The sequence below is a fragment of the Strix aluco genome, chromosome 1 (genome assembly GCF_031877795.1).
Source record: "Strix aluco isolate bStrAlu1 chromosome 1, bStrAlu1.hap1, whole genome shotgun sequence".
Lineage (NCBI taxonomy): Eukaryota > Metazoa > Chordata > Aves > Strigiformes > Strigidae > Strix > Strix aluco.
The window spans coordinates 52,742,446-52,762,462 of record NC_133931.1 but is presented as its reverse complement, the minus strand read 5'-3'; the positions used below and the strand labels follow the sequence as shown (position 1 = coordinate 52,762,462).

The window sequence follows — 20,017 nt, the reverse complement described above, 5'->3', positions numbered from 1 at the left end:
GTGTAATTTGCAGAAGGGCGGAGTACTTACCCCTGCCATGGAAATCAATGGGATCTAGCCTTCAATCATGCTGTGCATGATTATAGCTGGATCACAGGGTTGTGCTATCAGCAGCACACCTAATGTTCTGATCTCTCAATCATCCACATGAGGGATTTGGCTCAGAGTATGCCAGGGTTGCTCTTTGTGGGTTTCATACGTGCGGAAAGCCAGGAGAAGAAGGGCAGAGGCAGCATCATGGGTAGCTGAGTCTTGTGGGCCTGTGACTAGGACTTCTAGCCAGGCTTGCAAAGTGGAAGGTGCCCTTGGGTGTCTAGTGTAAACATCGACTGTAACACTGGGAACCCTGAGAAATCACAGCACTTCAAGTGATTCACTTCTTATGAGCAGATAACTTTTAACTTTAATCTTACTGTGGCTCAGTCCTATAAAATGGAGGTAGTAATACTCCTTATTGCTTGCAAAGTTTAACTAACATTTGTGAAACATGTAAACACTACCCTGATGACAGGCGCAGAGGCTATCAATGATTTTATCTTTAGAGCAGAGCATGAATGTTGCAGTGAATGGGACCTAGAGGAACAATGAAGAGCGGATAAAATATTGAAAGGGTGCTCATTAAATGAGTTAGTCCCTTCTCTGTGCAGAATAAATGGAGTTACTGAAGAAAAATTAAATCACTATTATAAACTAACATCCATATCAATACTTTTTATCAGTAGGAATAAATATGTCTTGTCAATAATTCCAAACATATGCAGGTAAGTTAAGGTCCCATGGCAAATCTTTCTCCTGGCATTTCCTAGCTTGTGAGTGCTCGATTTTGCTGCCTCAGTAATGTTTTTTGAAAACAATTATTTGTACGTGGTATTTATGAAGTCTGACAAAATGAAAAAGACATGGAATCTCTCCAAAGCTTTCATTAACATTTTCAGTGAATATCTAATGACCTGTAATCTACCTGAAAGAAGACAGAAATACTACATCAGAAGCAACTGTTGAAAATACAATCTCAGAAGCAATATACAAGGGACTATTTATCACTACCTATCCTTTGGTTCATTTGTTCCTTTTGAAGTCTGTTTACCCTAAAAGGCAAGACCAGTGTAAACCTGGTAAATATGACTAAAAATACTTATTAGAGTGGCTATCTTTTACTGTCACTATGCTGCGACAAGCAAAACTTCAAAGGTTCAACATTCTCCATAAACAGTAATTTACATAAATTACAGATGTGTTCTACATAGTGAGCAAAATACTTTATAGTTGCAATCATGATGTTCCCTGATTTTCAAAGGTTTTTTCTGTACTTTTTGGGCCAAATTCAGAGCTGAAGAGTTGTAATATAATATTCCCCTGGACCTACTTACACCCACTTGTTGAAGCGTCAGGGAGTCCTGGTGGGTGTAACTCACAGGCTGAAGAGCCAAAATACATTGCAATAATGTTAACTTTATGTAGGGAGGATTCACTGCCTTTTTATTTGCTTTTCTTGCTGTGCTCCTCTCCTGTGGCCAAGCAGTATACAAGCCATACTCGCTTAGTCTCTGTTTGACTCCGAGGTCTGCACTGCAAGGCAAGAGGTCAGGAAGACCATATATGATGCATTTGGACTTGCCATGTGGATCTATATTGACATAACCAGCAAATCTGGGAAGCGGATGCACCTGAATCAAGCTGTGTTGGTGTCTGTAAGTAGGTTACTCCGGCTTCCACTCCCTCTAGTGCCAGATGGCCTTACGGAAGCACCTCTGTGCATCACCTTACCTTCAGGAGAAGTCACACAGTCAGACAGGAGCATGCAGAATATGCCCAGATGTCCCTGAACCCCGGATGAAATGTGTGGCATGTAACAACCACAGGAGGATCCTCCTCCCGGCTGACAGAGCCCAATTCTGGGTTCTTGCTTGCTAGCTCCCACTAAAGATAACTGGAAGCTGAATGTCATTGGCATTTGGACAGTCTCAAAACATGGCAAGATCTTTATTTACCTCCTTCCATCAACATGAACCAAACTCTGGCCCGTATCGTTTTGATATACTTCAGCCGTAGAGCTAACCTAGTTAGACCTCAGGCAGTAGGAAGCTATTTCTGAGGAAATTAGAATTATTTTACTGTGTGTGTTGAAAGAAACAAACACTATAAACAAACAAAATGTTATTATTAATGTATAAAAATCTACTTCTGCAAACATACTAATAAAATTTGGCATTAATTATTTGGTCTTGGTTTTTCTGTCTTCAACATTTAAGTACTCTAGCAGTAATGAAATTACTTTTCATTATGTGAAATTTTGTAGGACAAAAGTCAAATATTTTGTTGGTTTGCATATTCAGCAGACAGAACAGCTACAATGGTTTTAGGCAATTTTGACAAAGTACTGTGCAAGAAAATTGGTCTATAAATTGCCAGAATAATCACTCTTCATTCAAAATATGAATAAAACCCATAATGTTGTGTTCCATGAAATATCAAAAATATGAAACAGTGGTCCCTAAACATCAGCTGCAGGTAATCGTAATAGCTGTACTTTTAATTGCATTCCAGCACTTTCCTTTTCTTTAAATTTAGGGCAATGTGACTGTCCAGCCTATTCTACAGCTGTCTTGTGTTTTCGTTGCAAGAAGTCCAGTTTCTAAAAGAAAAAGGTCACAGCAATTGAAAGACAAGAACTGGCTCATGGGTCTTTGCATGATCAGCATCCAAACCATATCTAGAACAAGTCTGTATCTCAGAGTAACTCTGGCATATTGAAAATATAGCCAGGTGTTTTGCCGCTTTCAGAATCTCCTTCAGTTACCCATTTAATCAAAAAATAAGAAAGGAAAAACAAAACCCAACCTCACTTGTCAGAGACAAGTCTAGATAACTAAATACTTCAAATTATGATGCTAATTACCCAGATTAAGAAAAGGCTCATCTGTGGATTTAACAAAATTATTAGTAAATAACTTCACCATTTGTTCAGGATCATTTACAAACTCATTACTGAGATCCAAGGATAATGTCTTCACTCTGGGCACAAGTCCAAAATGGTCATTAACAACAATATGAAATTGTTGTGGAGAAAAAGATTTATCATTAAAATATGTTATAATACTCAACCCTTTCTTTTCAAATGCACATTTTGTATTGAACCCAAATAGTACTTACTTCAGACAAATGATCTTCCACATATGGTTCCCGTGTCACATGCAGTTCTCCTCAATGATTCATGCAATTCTTTTTCAGATTTTTTTATTTAATTATTGCCCTTCTCATTGCATGTGGGCTCAGGCAGTGAGAAGCCTGCCAATCAAAAGAGAATGCCACACGTACCTCCATGTGCATGCACCAAGGCTTCCAGCATCTCCAAAACTTGCCAAATAGCCAAAGAGCTTGTGGTTGGAGAAGAGAGGAGAGATGCTAAAAAAATTTTGTAGGTTAGGCTGTGGGAAAGAGCCAGGTGAGGGTAATGGTCCATTGTGAAGTGGAATCAAAGTGAACAGGACCTGAGCACATTGTCTCTGGTTTTGGATCACTTCAGCAAAGTCTGCACAATTTATTCTAAAGTTCATACAGGGAGATTAAATTTTCATCTTTTTCTTTTGGATTACTGCCAAATTTGAACACATTTTGCAGAGTAAAAGTGAGTGTGAACTGTTATAAATGAATTTCCTTGATATTCAGGAGAAGACTATCAAGGAAAAAATGACCAACACACACGTAGTTGGTAAGTGCTTTAAGTCACACTATGCCACAGCAACTACAAAGTGCTCACTTAGGTACCTTATTTCAGCATTTGATGAATAAATTGTAATAGTTCCATATAAACAAGCCATATTAAGCCAATAGATTAACTTTTCTAAACAAGGATGTTTTGTTTAGATCCTCTAGACCTTCTCTGAGTCTGAATCTGGCTGCAACGTGGGATCACCTTGTGACAGGCAGCCCATTGAGGTAGTAAACTGTTGTTACATTATTATTATTGGATGAAGAAACAGGCTTCATAATTATGTCCTGAACTAGAGTAACAAAAGAAGTCCCTAAAATGAAGTAGTTCTGTGAAATCAGATTTCCCTAGAACACAGTCTGAAGTCTCCTAAAAATAAAAGAATATGAAAATATGCTTGAACCTTTTTCTAAGAAGATCAGTGGTTTTAACTGGAGAGGTAATGTAATTGTGTTTGGCAAATTTCACCATAGCTTTAAATGAAACGTGAAAAATATAAAAGAATGTATAAAAATTTCAAGTTTGTGAAGGCCCAGGACCAGGCAATACTAGTTAACATATTGCATCCTGTATTATGTACTGTATTGCATCCTAAATATGTATGTAATCAGTGATTCACCTAGCTAGTAGGAATATGTCTTGATCTCCATGTAATGAGAAATGGAGATAAAGTTTAAGGTCTGGGAGGTCCAACTTCGTGGGGAGCTTGCACCTAAGCAGAAACAAGAGTGAGGAGTCTGAAAGTAGCATCTAATTCGGTTCTTCAGGGTCAGCATCTGCTGAAACCCAGGCAGCAGAGGGATGCTGGAGAGAGGCTGCTCTTGTTACCTGAAATCAAGTATGTTGGGGTATCTGCATGGTATCTAGGGATTTTTGGGAAATTAGGAAATCTGGGATAACTGATCTAACTTCTTTTCAGGCCACAGGTTGTGTCTGTGGAAGATTCCCAGTGTCCTTGTGCCTGAACATCCTTGTGGGCAGAGCTCACAGGGCATGGGAAGAGAAAGGGGAAGATGTCCAAACCACAGGTCAACCACGCTGTCTAGCTCTGAGCAGCCCCAGTAAAGCAATCCTGTTTCACCCAGAACAAGAAACGGTTCAAACCTTGGGACCTGCGACACCACTGTCAACAAAATACTCCCAGCGGGTTGGCTGGAAGAAGTGCCATGGGGACTGCAGTGTCCCTGTTGGCACTGCCCACTGCAGCACCGTCCCCCCATACCTTCACCTTAGCCTGACCCAGGGACGTCAGCAGCTTTTAGACTGCACCCTGCAACCCCCCCTCCTGCAGGTAGGATGTGATGTCGGAAACCAGGCTAAACATAAGGCAGGTCTCCTCTGGACATTGTGGCTCAGACCATCATTTTCAGAGTGCTCATCTAACAAGAACTGGAAATTTGAGGAGCTGTTCACACAGGCGACTGAAACAGAGACAATGGAGAGTGGAAAGCTGACTCCATTTGCGGATGGAAAGGGACATGATTTCATTGATTTTTAAAGCCAGTATTTCTAACCTATGCCACTCAGTGGTTGGGTTGGGGGTTTTTTGGATCTAGAATTCTGTTTAATCAAACTGGTTTTGATGAAGAGAGTATGTACTCCATAATATCAATAATCTACTGATATTCATCTCATTAAGTACGCTTGCTCAGCTACCCCATCTCCATGAACCATCAACAATCTGCATTCCCTTCATTAATCCCAGGGCTGATAAGGGTGGTGATGGTGTCTAACAGCTACACCTTCTTCTGGTGGATGGAGATGGGTCAGTGGGAAGAAAAAAGAAACACTTACTTCAGAAACCTTGGGTTTAGAGGAAAGATTTGACACATGAAACAGTTCATGAGTTTCCTGAATTTCTTTACTAAGACTAGATTTTTAAAGTAGTATTAGTAGAAGCCCACCAGCCATTTAAATATATAACATATTGGTAAGAAATACAGTGTGGAATACAACTTACACAATTAAAAAAGAATATAGAAACTTGCTTTAGAAAGATGAAGTGTCCCACTATGTCTGCAAATTAATAAATATTTTAAAGTCACAAGAATGGAGTTAGATCTGAGGCCTAATGATTCAATCATAAACTCTATACGAATTCAAAATACTCATTATTTTTCTTTCAATTAGGAAGGAACATGTTTTCCTCAGACACAGCAGTTCACTCATCAGTCTCTGCAATTTTTGGTTGCTATCCTTCAGTTCACTAAGGTTACTGTCTGAAGAATTAGAAAAGTGTTATCAGTTACTGCTTTTGAGGAATTTTCTAAATTCCTGTACAGTCCTGCTCCTTGCACATTCCCTGATGGCACAGATTTAACGTCATGTTCTTCTTTCTTTTTCTTTTTTTAAAGCATTCCTTCAGCACTGTGTTTTCAAACTTTTTCTCTGGAGAAATGGAGCTTCACTATTGGTTTCATCCAGTTTATGAGAATTAATGGAAAGATTTCTTCTTGGAAACACACTCATGGGCTTTGGATCAGAGTCTAGATAGCTTTTAGTTTGGGAAACTGAATGATATTTATTCTTCAAAACAAAAATTGTGAATTGACTTAGGATTCAAAATAAATCACACAACTGAACAAGCATTAATCGGTCTTATAAACACTGCAAGAACTGTTGTCCTAATCCAACACAGCACTACAGGACATCTGTAATTACCTGATGACTGTATTGAGATTTAAGTGTTTTACTCATGACTTGTACCAAAAATAGATATTCCAGTCAACTACCAGAGCATAAACTAAAATGTGAGTCAAGTCTCTTTGATATCTGAGCCTTGCTTTAAAGCAGCAAATGGCTACTGCAGCTGGTGTTCCAAGTATTTTCGGCAATCCCAAGCTGAAGGTACTGCCTCCGAGTCAGCAAAACGCACTCAAGCGAATGTCAACTCAAGTCATCAGACCAACTGAAGGAATTAAGATTTCTGTTGTTTAATTTTTGCTCTACAATGATTAATTTTTGTGGGTTTAATCCTTCATTCCTTGCTCAGGCAAGATCATACCTGAGAGGTTTCTGTGGTGGTTTCCAATGCTTTTTGACCTGTTATTCAACTAACGCTGTGATACTGCACCATGACCTTTCTGGTACGCTATGATCCTTATTGGAGCCATAGGCTCCACGTAGCATAATCTTTTCTTTGGGCATCCCCTCATTCAACAGACTGTGATACCAATAACGGCAAAGGCAAAAATGTGTGCACCTCCTCTCTGCGATGGGAAAGACCCTCTGGTGTCTCCGCTGCTTTGTTTGCCCCCAGATTGAATCGGTGCACACTGCACTAGGTCTGCTTCATCAGCATTGATGTTAATAGTCAAAACTGGATCATCTTACCGCCATCTTCAGTAGCCTAAATATGGGTAGGTTTGCAGAAAATCAAAGCACACCCTTCATGGAAACAGGAGCCTGGAAACGATCCATTATTCCTGGCAACATCCAGAACTAGAGGAGTAAAAGACAACTGGCCTGTCTCTCCCCAATCCCACAAATATTTACACACACCCTCCAGCGTGTGCACTGCGTGCAATCCCATCAAATCCAACAGGACTACTTTGTTCAGCGCCAGGGTCAACTTTGCACATTCCGCAGCCGCTGCCTAGCCGACGGATATGCACCCACAGTCCTGGGTCCTCTTGCTCGGCATACCGCAGTGTGAGGTGCACCGTCGTACTGCAGTGTGAGGCGTGTCGACGTACCGCCATGTGAGACATGCCAACGTACCACGGTGTGAGGTGTGCTGTTGTACGGCAGTGTGGGACACGCTGTTGTACCATGGTGTGAGACACGTTGTTGTACCGTGGTGGGAGGTGTGCTGTTGTATGGCAGTGTGGGACACATTGTTGTACGGTGGTGTGAGACCTGCTGTCGCACCACTGTGTGAGGCGTGCGGGTGTGGCGACCCTGGGTGGTGCGACGCTCTCGAGGACGGCTTAAGCCGAAAGCCCCCCGGTGCCAGCGATGTGCGTGGGGAGGGCCGGGAGAGGACGGTTCCCCCTCCCACGTCCCACTCAAGCTCCCCGGTCACTGGCGGGTGCCCTGTGAGTCCTGTCCCGGGCTGCTCCCCACGGGCAGACCCTGCCGCCCACGGCGCCGCACCCCGGGAAGCCCACGGTCCCGCGGGACGCGGCAGGGCGGGGCGCGACGCCCCCAACTCCCGCCGCCGCCGGCGGGGCCCCGAGCCCGCCCCCCGCCGCGCGGCCCCGGCCGCGGCCCCTTCCCCGGGGCGGAGGGAGGGAGGCGGGGCCGGGCCGCGGCTCCGGGCCGGGCGGCGCGGGGCTGGCGGCGAGAGCGCGGGGCCGGCGGCGGCCGAGGAGCGACGGCGAGCGGCGGCGGCGGCAGCGGCCGGGGGTGCGCAGCAGGGCCCGCGGCGGGGGCGCGCCCGGCCCCCGGCATGGCCCGGCAGTAGGCAGGGAGCGCCGCCCGCCCCCCCGCTCCCGGCGGCAGCCCCCGCCGCGCCCCGTCCGTCCTATGAGACCCGCCCCGGCGCCAAGATGAAAGGTAGGGACGGCAGCCGGGAGCCCCCTCCGCCGCCCGCACACGTGCGCCGCCGGCACCGGGCACCGGGCAGCGGGCAGCGGCAGGGTGCTGGCGGGGCGGGCAGGGTGGGCAGGGGGCGGGCACCGGGCACCGTGCGGGCAGGATGCGGGAGGGGTGTGCAGGCAGGGTGCAGGCAGGATCGGTGGGGTGCGGGCAGGGAGCAGGCGGCGGGCAGGCTGCAGGCAGGATCGGTAGGGTCCAGGAAGGGAGCAGGCAGCGGACAGTGCAGGCAGAATCGGTAGGGTGCGGGCAGGGAGCAGGCGGCGGGCAGGGTGCAGGCAGGATCGGTGGGGTGCGGGCAGGGAGCAGGCGGCGGGCAGGCTGCAGGCAGGATCGGTGGGGTGCGGGCAGGGTGCAGGCAGGGCGGTATGCGGGTAGGGGTGCAAGCAGGGTAAGGCGGCTGCAAGCAGACTGCTGGCAGGACACCGTGCAGGCAGGTTGCAGGCAGGGCAAGCCGGGTGCGGGCAGGACGCGGGCAGCCGGTGCCGGGAGAGGCCGGGTGTGGGTCTCCCCGCGACCCCGGGGCGCAAACGGGGCAGCCCCGCTGCACGGGTCTTGGCTTGTGTGGGTCAGCCCCGGTCCGGGGAGGGGGGTCCTTGTGTGCTCCCCCCCCCCGCCCCCGTCGTGTGTGCTCTCCCCGGGACGTTTTCTCTCGGCACCCAACTTTTATCTCCCCCCTCCCCGACGTCCCGAGAGGAAGACTTTTATTTCTCCCTAATTTATTTGTTTATTTTTTGCCAGCGTTTTGCGATGTTCTTGTTGTTGCTTCTAAACATCTGGCAGTGATTAGGTGCCAGTTGAGGCTTAACTGGCTTGTGAAATGTATTTGGCATATTTCTTCTCAACATCCACCGACTGGAAAATATTTGGTCTTTGCTTTGCATCTGTTAAAACTGAAACTTTGTTTCTTCTCCTTTTTCTCTCTTTTTCCCCCTCCCTCTCTTTTTGTTTTAAATGGGTGAAACATGCCACTTCTACCGGTTGACCCCGTCCTACAAAGTTGTGACTGAGAGGCATTAGATAATAATACACTTATAAAATCGAATAAAGAATCAGATTGCCAAATTGCTACACTGTAACCTAGAAAGATGTATTAGGGGGGTTGCAAGAAAGCCTTCTGTTTATGAAAATTGATAGCCTTACAGCAAGAGGCAGAGGCTTTACATGCTGGGGAATAGTTACAATGAAAAAAATCAAAGGACATTATGGAAAGTTTAGGAAGTAGTTGGGAGTTTGTGAGAGTTGAATCTAGTTTTTCTTCAGAGGCAAAAATAAACTTGAAGGGTGAAAGGAAAAAAAATATGTGTAAGAAAATTGCTTTTGGGCACCAGTGTGCCTGTGCTTGGATTGCAGAGTTTGATTCCAGATGCCAGGAGGCCAGTAAACATCATGATAGTTACACTTAGTTTCCAGAGTCTGGGACACCAGATGATGTGACTATTTATTCACTTGCCAGACTAGCTGCCCGAAGGGAGGAGAAGCTTTTTGGGGGGGTGGGGGTGTATTTTTGCAAGCCCACACACGCTATTTAAGTTACTTCTGGCACTGTGACATGGTGTCTCTACAGGGCCATGCAACATATTAAAAATAATGTATTTATAATGTTCTTTATTTATAGAGTACTCGTGCCAAAAGTTTTGTCATCAGCTTGTCATTATCAGCATAAGGGTAATGGCAGGAACAAACCAAAACAATGGGGATCCAGTAATATAAACCCATGTCTGTTATCACTGAAAACCTCACGCTCTATTTTTGTTGGGGCAGAGGCTGTGCCGATTTTGGGGGGAGGGAGGATGCAAACGACCGAGGATGGCAATAACATATAATGTGCCTTGCATCTCCTTCCATTCTGCCTCCATCGCTCTTTGCAAACCGGAGAAGTGGCATTTGGAGGGAAGATGTTACTCCTGCTGGGAGCACATGTTGGTGTCCCTCACTCCAACTTCACTCTGGTTGCTAGTCCTTACCATTCAGTTTCCCTAAGAGCAATCACAGCCGTCTTATTTCTTTCCCCCGCGGAGTTACGGAAATCAGTAATAAAACATGCGAAGGACCCTTAAATTGAGAGACTTCAAAGAAATCATCACATCAAGTGCCATGGCCAGTGTTATGGAAGTCAGAGAGCCAAACCAAATTTTGACTCTGTGTTTTCCTTTTCTGGATACAGTCTTGGTTTTTCATATTTTCTCTTTAAACTTGATGGTGGTGATAATTGTAGGACTGTAGATCTTGGTGTAGTTACACATTTTTCTCAATAACAACAAAATGATCTGTTGATTGCAGCTGTCTCTCTATCTACCCTCTCTGGAGAACGGAGGAATATCTAAATAATTACATCACTAAATATCTGTAAGGAATAAATTATATTTTCCGTTGCTGGTATTTGTAATGTGTTATGTTTTAAATCAGTAAAACAAATTGAAGTTTATGTTTAATATGCTGGCAGTTTTATTTCCAGCAAACTATACTGAGCTCACAAACTGTGATAGTTTTTATTAATAATTCATGTGATTTATAAAGGGACTTGACTCCTTTAGAGTCAGATGTATCTTTGTCAAATGATACTTCTAAGTTGTAGTTATTTATTGGGGTATGAAGGAGTATTTGTTGCCTGGGAAACAAATGAAAACAGCTTCCTCATAGTCAAACACCGCCACATGTTCAAAAACATTGGTCCTAATTTAAGACAGGGACAAGCATTGTTAAAACTGAGAACTTTTTCCTATATATCTGTGATATATTTTGTAATTATTACTTTAAACTGTATCTGTAATCACTACTGTCATGGCAGTGCTGGTGATAAGTATTTTTGTCTGAAACGTGGGCATTGTTTGGATAGCGACTTAATACTAATGCCTAAAATCGGGCAATGACAAAGTCAAGGTCATCATTTTGGGACTCCAAGATGAGAGAGAAGCTTTTAATTACGATACCCAAGACCGCTCAGCTTCTTCTTTCCAGTCCTCCTCCTCCCTCCTTTCTGCCCTCGCAGACACCTTGCTGTGTACCGCTTGTATAGTGACAGTGCTGGCAGGCAGAATGTCTGGTGTCTTGTGCTTGAGAACTGGAATGTGGCCAAATACCCTGTCCTGTGCAGTTCCTCTCATTTAATGAAAAAAGATGCACAGAGTGGAATGGTAGGGTGGGTTCGTCCTTGGTTGCGCTCTACTGAAATCAGTGAAGCCGGTACTGCTTGAGGAATGGTCTAGTCCGAACACCCAGCTTTCTTAGCGTTGACCAGTTTGCCTCAAAGGCAGCTCTAGTTTTCAGTACCGAGTACAGAGTTTTCAGTGCATAGAGTACATTGAGCTTTCACAGAATATGCCAGTTCAGTTTACCTCAAGTTTGCCTTATACAGTGTACACTTTAACAAACAATTAATGACGTATCAGCTCACATTGCTAAAATCCTCCCTTCTGTGTCTTAACCTGGAGCCTGGATATAATCTGCAGGTAAAGCCTCCATTTGCAAATGCTGAGTGCGCACACAAATTCAGTTGCTCTTTCTTGGCTGCCTTGAAAAGTCTTAAAATAAATAATCTATTTATGTGATGTTTACCTTCTTGCCAGGTTTTGTCTTTCTCTCTAACTGTTTTGATGCCACCACTATTTGTAAAGAATAAAGGAATATTCTCATTTTCTAAGACTGGAGAAAAGGGTATCTCTCTCTAATCTTCATGTGCACAAAATCAAATGAACAGTCATCTGCAAATAGGTCTTTCCTGGATAGAAACTTCAAACTGCAAATTTAAAAAAAATCCAGTCCAGAGCATTTTGCCGAAGCCAGAAAGCATCTGAAAACCAAGGATTAGAAGTGGAGTGATCCAGTAACCTTTACTTAGTCCAGTTATAACAGAGCTTATATGAATATAGTGACATAAACATGAAACATATGCAGGAGCTCTGAGTGGTGTGTGTTGGACATGTCACAGGACCCTACCGCAGAAGTTCAAAGACGTGAGCAGTTATAATAAATGTGTGATACAATGCAGAACAAATCCTGAGCAATGCTACTATACAGTCAGTGTGTATCCTGAATTGGTTGGTAGCACAGAGGATTTTAAACATATGGATGAGAAAGATGATCATGCAAGCATGTGTCAAAGGATATTCTTATTAGCAAAACAGGAAAACAGAGTGTTAGAAGCTGTGAAAGTACAAGAGAAATCTGTTATTGCACAGATAGAAATATTACTGTACAACTGCAATGGATCTTGAGTAGAGTTAGCATATAAGCTATTTATGACAGAAGTATTTTCAGTAAGAAGTTGTAATTGTTCATCTTCTCTTTCAATATTCTACTTTTCCCAGCCACGTCAGGCTAAGAATAGCACCGGTGAGCCTATCCCTGTGAAGAAGGGAATTGTTTAAAATCTCTTGTGGCTCTTTCTTCTGCTACTTTGGATAACATAAATTTATTCTAGACTGATTTCGCTACAGCTGAGAGCTGAACAGAGCCCTTTTTTGTCACAACCGCTGAACAGTTTGCTTAGATCCACACTCAAAGACCATTGTGCCCAGAGGTTCAAACAAACACCTTTGCCTGCTAGGATAAGGAGGGAAAGGTAATCTTGTGGAGAGATAGAGCTGATCAGGCCTTGCAGAGGAAAACCAGAGTAAAATAAAGAGAAAGAGCTGGAAGAAATGTCAAGGATGAAAGCGGTTCAGTGCTGCAAAGGATGCATGCCCAGTTATCTTCAGCTTCACAAAACGTTCCTTATCCTGAGGTTCTGTGTGTCAGAACAGAGATTTCCCGCTTCCAGCCCTCCCCCTTGGAAAGCAAAATAAAGACGCTTTTTACCAGGCACTGAAAGTGAACCTGATCCTCCTAATAATGTGAGCATGGTTTGTACGAGTGAGGGATCAACCTAAGATGAATTGTCCTTGGAGTTTGACTGCTTCCTCCTAAAACTGCAGTCCCTTTTGGTGCATAAATTTGAGGTGAAGACTGGGATGTCGCTGGGGAACAAAGTGGATGAGTTATGGGAGGTAACAGAGACGTGTGTTGTTGGGAATGTGTATGCCATTTTAATGCTGTTGTTAATTGCCGCTTCTAACATACAGACAGGGAGGCACGATTTTTCAGCGCACTAATGAGAACAGATCTGTTTGCTCTTAAATCATTATGCTGAAATACGATATGATTTAAACTTTTAACTTCTAAGGTTGACCCTCCACACCGTGCAGCTGGTCCTGACCCCAGTACCATAGCAGTGCTCTGCAGCACTTGGGGAGTAACAAGTTTTGTTCAAGAAAGACCCCTATTTATTGTCTTCATTTTGTGCCTAAAAAGCAAAACTAGAACCATCACTCTTATACCTTTGAATTTCTTAATCTGTCTTTCTCTGCATTCTTAACGTGAGCTCTCACATTTTTCAGGCATAGCAGTGTGGGGGTAGATCGAGACTGGAATATTAAAATGCACCCATTTGTCATGATTCTTTGTTTTGTTTTGTTTTACGCATGTGTTAGGTGATGAGAGACACAATCCTAGTCTTAGATTGTAAGTGTCAAGAGAGGATCTATGATCTGGGACCTTGCCTCTTGGTTTCTTGCAATACTGAAGGGGGATAAATTCCCAGATCAGCAGCCTGAAGGACAGAGGTGGGGAAAAGCCTCAGGCTCATTGCCAGAATCCAGGCTCAAACAACATCCCAAATGATGCTTCGGGATGTGGGGAGGTAGGCTGACTTCCAAGACTGCCTCAGCTGAACCTCTGCCAGGGCTCCCCTGAAGACCAGATACTCTGCAAAGTGCAGGATCTGTGTAATCCCTGTCCGAAGGAGCTTACTGCGTGACAAGTTGGACAGAGGACCAGGTGGGCATGATACACACAGAGCCGGCATCAGGGACATTGTGAGCATGATGTGTCAGCTTGGGACCTCATCAGTAGGGAAGGGTTTTAAGCATGGGGTAGGGTTTTATGAGGGAGGGCTTACCAAAATAGAAGCAAAGAGAGAAAGACTTGAATATGAAAAGGGGCTATAAGGAGAAACTAGCAGAGAAGGGCAGAAGAAGAGGACAAGTGAAACAAAGCATCTGTGAAGAGAGAGGGAAATGAGCAGCCTGTTAGCACAAGCAGGAGGCTGTCCAGAATAAAAGCTATGAAACCCAGTGGAAACCAATTAGACTGATGAAGTCATCAACATCTGAAGGCCGCAGCTGCTTGCTGTGCTTCTGCTGGCTCAGTTTCACCTCTAGGTCAGCACTTTGAATGTAGAACCGGTTAATAGTGACCAGAAATGCATATAAATCTGGTGGCTGCTCAAAAAGCTTTTGAAATGTGATATGAGAAATATATTGGTGTTCACTGTTCTCATCTGTCTGAACAGTTGTTAATATTACAGAAACCTCACAAGTGGACAAGTTGTGCCATTCCCTGAGAGGGCTGAGATGAGAGCAGGCAGAAGTAGCTTTTTCAACCCTGCAGGTGGTCCCTCCGGATGGATCCTGGATGCACTTGTTACACAGTTCGGAGCAGAGTTCTACATCCATGCTGGTTTATGGGTTAAAGAGAGGAACGGCATAATTTTCAACTAATCGGCACAGCATCTTTCCAAATGGCACCAAAAAAATCTGTTCTTGATAATATTAAAATGAATTTTACAGAGTTGCACTGGGATATAACTATATAGTTCCCATTAAGTCAGTGGGAAAGGCAGGGCCCTGACTATTAAAGCTCTTTGAGTGAGAGATTTATTTTAAAGGAAACTCTTACACTGAATGTCATTGTTAGTACAAATTAATCTTATAGGCCTGAGTTCCCAGTGCGGTAATTAGGGGTAAGTTCTAATGTACTGTAAATCGAGTTTTCAGGGGAGTTATAAAGGAACTTCTAAAATCTGAATTGAAACTCATCGTGACAATTTTCAGCCCGGATGCCTCATTCTCTCCTGAAACAGATTTCCCCAGATTTTGTCATGCAGTGTAGAATACTGGTATCTTCTCTTAATTCGAGACTTCAAACAAAGTCTTTAAACAAAGACTTTAAACCCATGTTTACTGCACACGTTCTAGAAATATTGGATACAACGTGTCTGCAGCCACCATATGACCCAGAATCTCTAATGGTTCTGAGGTCTAGTTTGCTTCATTAGTTAATTATGTTTAAATGGCTGAGAAGGGTGTACTGTTAAAAGGTGACAGCTGGACATGTACTTTAGCAGCTTTCTGTAACACCTTCTGTATGCCAGCAATGACACCCACAAAAGGCAGGGGGCAAAATGGAAACAATTTCCCTAAAATCACCTTGCACCAAAGGCTCCTCAGATCTGATGCTGCTCCAGCAAAGGGACTGAGCGGTGCAGTGGTTATAGGCCCTGTATAGTCCTGGGGCAGGTTTGGCATCCTATTTGGCTCCAGTCCAGCTTTTTCTTACTTGACCTCAGAGTGACTTATAAGTGGTCCATGATTAATTTATTTAAGATTTAAGAACAAGAGCTAGAAATTACACAGTTCTACTCCACAGATTTTTTCTTTGCCTCTAGCAAATTAATCAAATGAGAGTCTAATTTGTTTTAGATTAAATGAATTCCCTCTGTTCGCTGTGTTAATCCCCAGCTGAACTGCCTTTTTATAATTTCCACTCCCTTGAAGCATTGTACTGTAACTTATTTAACTCTACAACTGTATTTATTAGAGGTGTTGCAGTAATAATTTATAACTGGAGGGCAAACAGAATTTGGCATTGGTACTTGGTGGGGGTGTGGATATTGCCAAAATATCTCAAAGCCTTTTTTTTGGACCGGAGCTCTTGTTTTGTACTGACTCCCTAAAATATTTGATGTACTGCTGCTCAGCTACAGCACGCCACTCATTTTCAGCGGTTTGCTGTAAGCTCTTCATGACAACCTGTTTTAGCCTCCAAGGCAACTCTTGTAAACCTGATGAAACAGGAGATCTCTGGTGGTCCTTCCCCTACACGGTTAAATACAGCTGGTTGCTCACATGTGTTTCTGTTCTTCCCAAAGTTCACCTTTTCAATGGACCTTCCTTCTCACACAGCTCAGTAGAAGCCAGTGGAATAAGAAATCACGTTTTAAACAGCTTTTCGTGTTTCTTTGTCTTTCTTATTCTGGATTCCCTATCTTTTGGCTCACACAGAGAGCTCAGTTCTTTCCAGTACTAAAGAGTTAATTCTTCCATCTGGGACATAACAACGATTCTACTTTATTGTTTGCTTCAAGGAGGAGTCTGCCCTTCATATTTTTCACCCAGAAAAATAAGCCTTGCCTGTATATAAGTGTATATGTATGTAATGAAAATATTGCATTCATTCCAGTCCTGTTTGTAACTGAGAAGGGTTAGATTTAAACTGAAGAAAAATATTTCTAACTTACAACTTTCACAATGTCAAACAAAACCCTCTTATACCAGTGGTAGCCCCACTCAAGTGTATGGGCACCACTGATGTAAAAGCACAAAATTTCCTTTTGTAATATCAGCCACTGGTGATCAAAACTCATGAATTTCTTCCACTCTAATTTCTGATACTGCCTTTAAAAGCATAAGGCATAAATACATGCTGGAGGTTTTCTTACTATTTGCTTTTCTACATGGTGTGTATTTTCTTAACCTCTGTAATTCTTCACAGATCACATTTTCATCGTTTTCTCTAGAAAAGCTGTTCCCTTTTCAGTGAAAACTTGGGTTTTCTTGTATTTTCCTGATTCAAAGATATCATGAAGCTTTGAGATTTTTGTAAAACTTGTGACAAAACTTTAACATTTTCAGCACTGGAACAGGGAGTTGAGGGCTGACCTCCAGGGAGCGCAATACTGCCCAAAAGGCATGGGAGGAGCAGGCTGGGACACATGGCTTTGCCTCGGGACTTAAATTTATAGGCTTGTTTGTCAACTTCAGTTTTAATATTTCAAACAGAGATTTCTTTTGAAGTAGGACTTTTAACCCATCCTAGACTCTTTTTCCAAAGGACTTAATGATGTTCGTTTCTGAACATTTAGTCTAACCTTCTTTTATTAATTTCTTCTTCCCATCTTTATTTTCCTTAAACATGTTACATTGCAGTTAATATTGTAAAATATTATATTTGCACATGATTTGAGCAAAGTGCCTAATGGCAGTTGTGACTGAAAGACCATTAAGCTTAGTCTGTTAAATAATTTGAATAAACTTCCCCTAAAATACATTACTGCCTGTTGCTAGATCAACTCACAGGAATTAAAAAAGGTTCTATCTGATGTTTTAGATTTTAGTGAGCAGGGAGCCAAGTCACCCGTGGACAAAACTGTCCTTGCCTGTCTCCATTTCAAATGCCACAAGCGCTCTTCAAAATTAGGAGAATAATGAATACTTATAAAGTATTCAAAGCTTAAAAAAAAAATCATCTCTAGCAAGCACAGAATGCAGTGTTGAAAATATTAAAAGGTATATATCTATATTTTTAAAGTATTTAAGTGTGTATATAGCTATGTATATAATATACATAATATACGTATATAAAACATACGTATATATGTTGCAAATATAAAAAAGTTCAAAGAAACAGAAATATGATTATAAATGCATGGCCAGAGGGCAGTGCCGTTGGGCTAAGCATGAAAAACCAAACGACTAAAAAAGAGGCTAGCAGCCCGGGAGGAGGGTCTTGGAGATGTGGCATAGGATGAAACCACAGGATTTAAACATGGCCTGGCTGCATATGTCAGATATGCATTGGATAAGCCAGGTTACACTCCTGAGAAACAAAGGAGGCAATTGTGTTGCGGCCCTGATAGCAGGAGAGGGCAGGAAGCTAAGGGCTCTGAAGCTGATATCTTTTTTTGTTCAGCATTTTATCTTTTGTGCAAGAGGGGAAGATTTTTCCTGAGTAGTTCACTGCTGGAATGAAAAGCTTGGTTGTTGACTGTTCATGGTTTATTAGTATTTGTCACGTTTTGTCGGGTGACCTTGTCTTCAGATAACATTTGGTACAATTGTGAGGGTTTGTTGGGTTTGTTTTTTTAAAGGTTTCTTTCTGCCTTCAAAACCAGGATGTGTTTGTTTTGCCTAAGGAGTGTCCACTGGTTCTTCCATGTCTTAAATGCACCTTTGAACTGGGAGGTCTAGCTTAAGATGTGGACAGGAGCGCCTCTGGCAGTGAACAAAATTTGTGTTATTGGTGAAGAATATGAGTTTTGAGCTGTCTTGTGAAAAGTGCTGCCTGAGTAAAGGGTGACATTCTGCAGAATAATACATTTCATGGACTTCTTTGCTGCTTCAGGCAACACCTTCCTCAAACTTCAGGTTTGACTGACTGGTCAGAAGGCGATGCTGGGCAGATTTGTTGGTGGACATACACTCAAATGATTTATACTTTGCTGATCCTGGATGAGGACTGTATCTTTACTTCACCTTTGAATTCATCCCCCTAAGGGTCTGTTGTGGCCCGAATTAGCTGTGGCACCAGTTAGCCCAGTCTCATGATGCAGAGCAGCCGGTTCATGTGCAGTAAGTCTGTGGACAACAAAAGTCTAACCGAGCACAGACCTCTCACTCCATCACATCTGTTTATCTGCTTCAGGCTTGCTTTTCTATTGCCACTCATTAAATGTTGCCTTCTGGTGAATCCCTTGACTGGCCTTTGAGCTTCTGTTTCCTTCTCCCCGTGTGTCACGGAATAATGTGGGTGGAGAGGTTGCAAGTGTGTGAGCTTCCTCAGCATCCTGTGCTGGAAGGGTGACACAAGGTGGTGAGCAGCCACTGAAGCTCCCCCGGGGTGCTGAGTCTGCCTCCCTGCCGCTGCGATGCTAACGAAAGCTCAAGGAGTACCCAGGTTTCAGAGAGCAGGGAAGCTGTATCCTAGGTCCTGTTTAAAGAGAGCCCTGTGGAGGCTTCCCCCCATGTGAAGTGATGCTTGTAGGAGATGGGTCTCCTCTTCTCCCCCCGCCCCCCGCCCCCCCCCCCCCGAGAAAGAGGGAAGCAGGAGATGAGCAGCCTGGGCTGTGCCTCCCACCCTGATGCAAAGGCTGGTGCTAGTGATAAGGCAGGGCTCTTGCCTTTCCTGACTCAGCAGGAAGAGGGGTTGTGTTGGTAGAAGGAGGCTGAACACACAAACATATCCTTTTTTTTTAAAGAAGTCGTGGGTATATTTCTTCTGCTGATGCCAGCCTTTTCCTTTGCTACTAGAAGGAAGTGGAGAAAAATTAAGCTTCTGACAAAATAGAATTGTGATTATTAGCATTTTACTATTTGCTAGCTGGTGAAGATGAGAACAAAAGGGCTTAAATGGTTTTCATTTTTCTCATCTGTTTGAGTTTGTCAGTTCTGCTTCCCATTTTTTATGAGATCTTCTCTCTTCAGGCCAAGCCAATGCCCGTGGGAGGTGGTGGATGGACAGACAGCCATCCTCTCTGACTCCTCTCTCCTTACTCGGCATAGCTACACGTAGCACTTTATGCAAATAACACGGCTGGTACATGTATAACCTGATCCCAAGCGCCTGGATGGTGCAGGCAGCGGGCTGGAGCGAGTGCCATGGTCTGGGTGAGCCTGCCCCAGTGGCACGCTGGTGACAATTCTGGCCATCATCGTGATAAGGGACATGTCTGCTCTGGTCTATACTTAGGTGGCCAAGCAGACCTCAGGATAGCTGCCAGGTGATAAACCATTTGTAGTCTGGATTTCTGCTGGAGATACTGGTTGAGGGAAAGACTCTGAACTGCCTTTTCCACCTGAGGACAGAGGTGGGATATGAGCAATGGAGTGGAAGATCAGTAACATGTCTTACAAATCAATTAAACTTGCAAGTAAATTAATTTATGAACATGTA

The 20,017-nt window shown here is 43.5% G+C and overlaps 1 protein-coding gene across 1 annotated transcript in view; it reads left to right on the top strand.

Moving 5' to 3' along the window:
- The first annotated feature begins 8,023 nt into the window (after positions 1 to 8,023).
- The window catches only part of COLEC12 (collectin subfamily member 12), a 106,112-nt gene continuing 94,118 nt past the window's right edge, over positions 8,024 to 20,017 (top strand). The window contains exon 1 of the mRNA XM_074821170.1: positions 8,024 to 8,209. Within this exon, the coding sequence (XP_074677271.1) occupies positions 8,203 to 8,209 (7 nt within the window). The 5' untranslated portion in view covers positions 8,024 to 8,202. The remainder of the gene's footprint in view (positions 8,210 to 20,017) is intronic.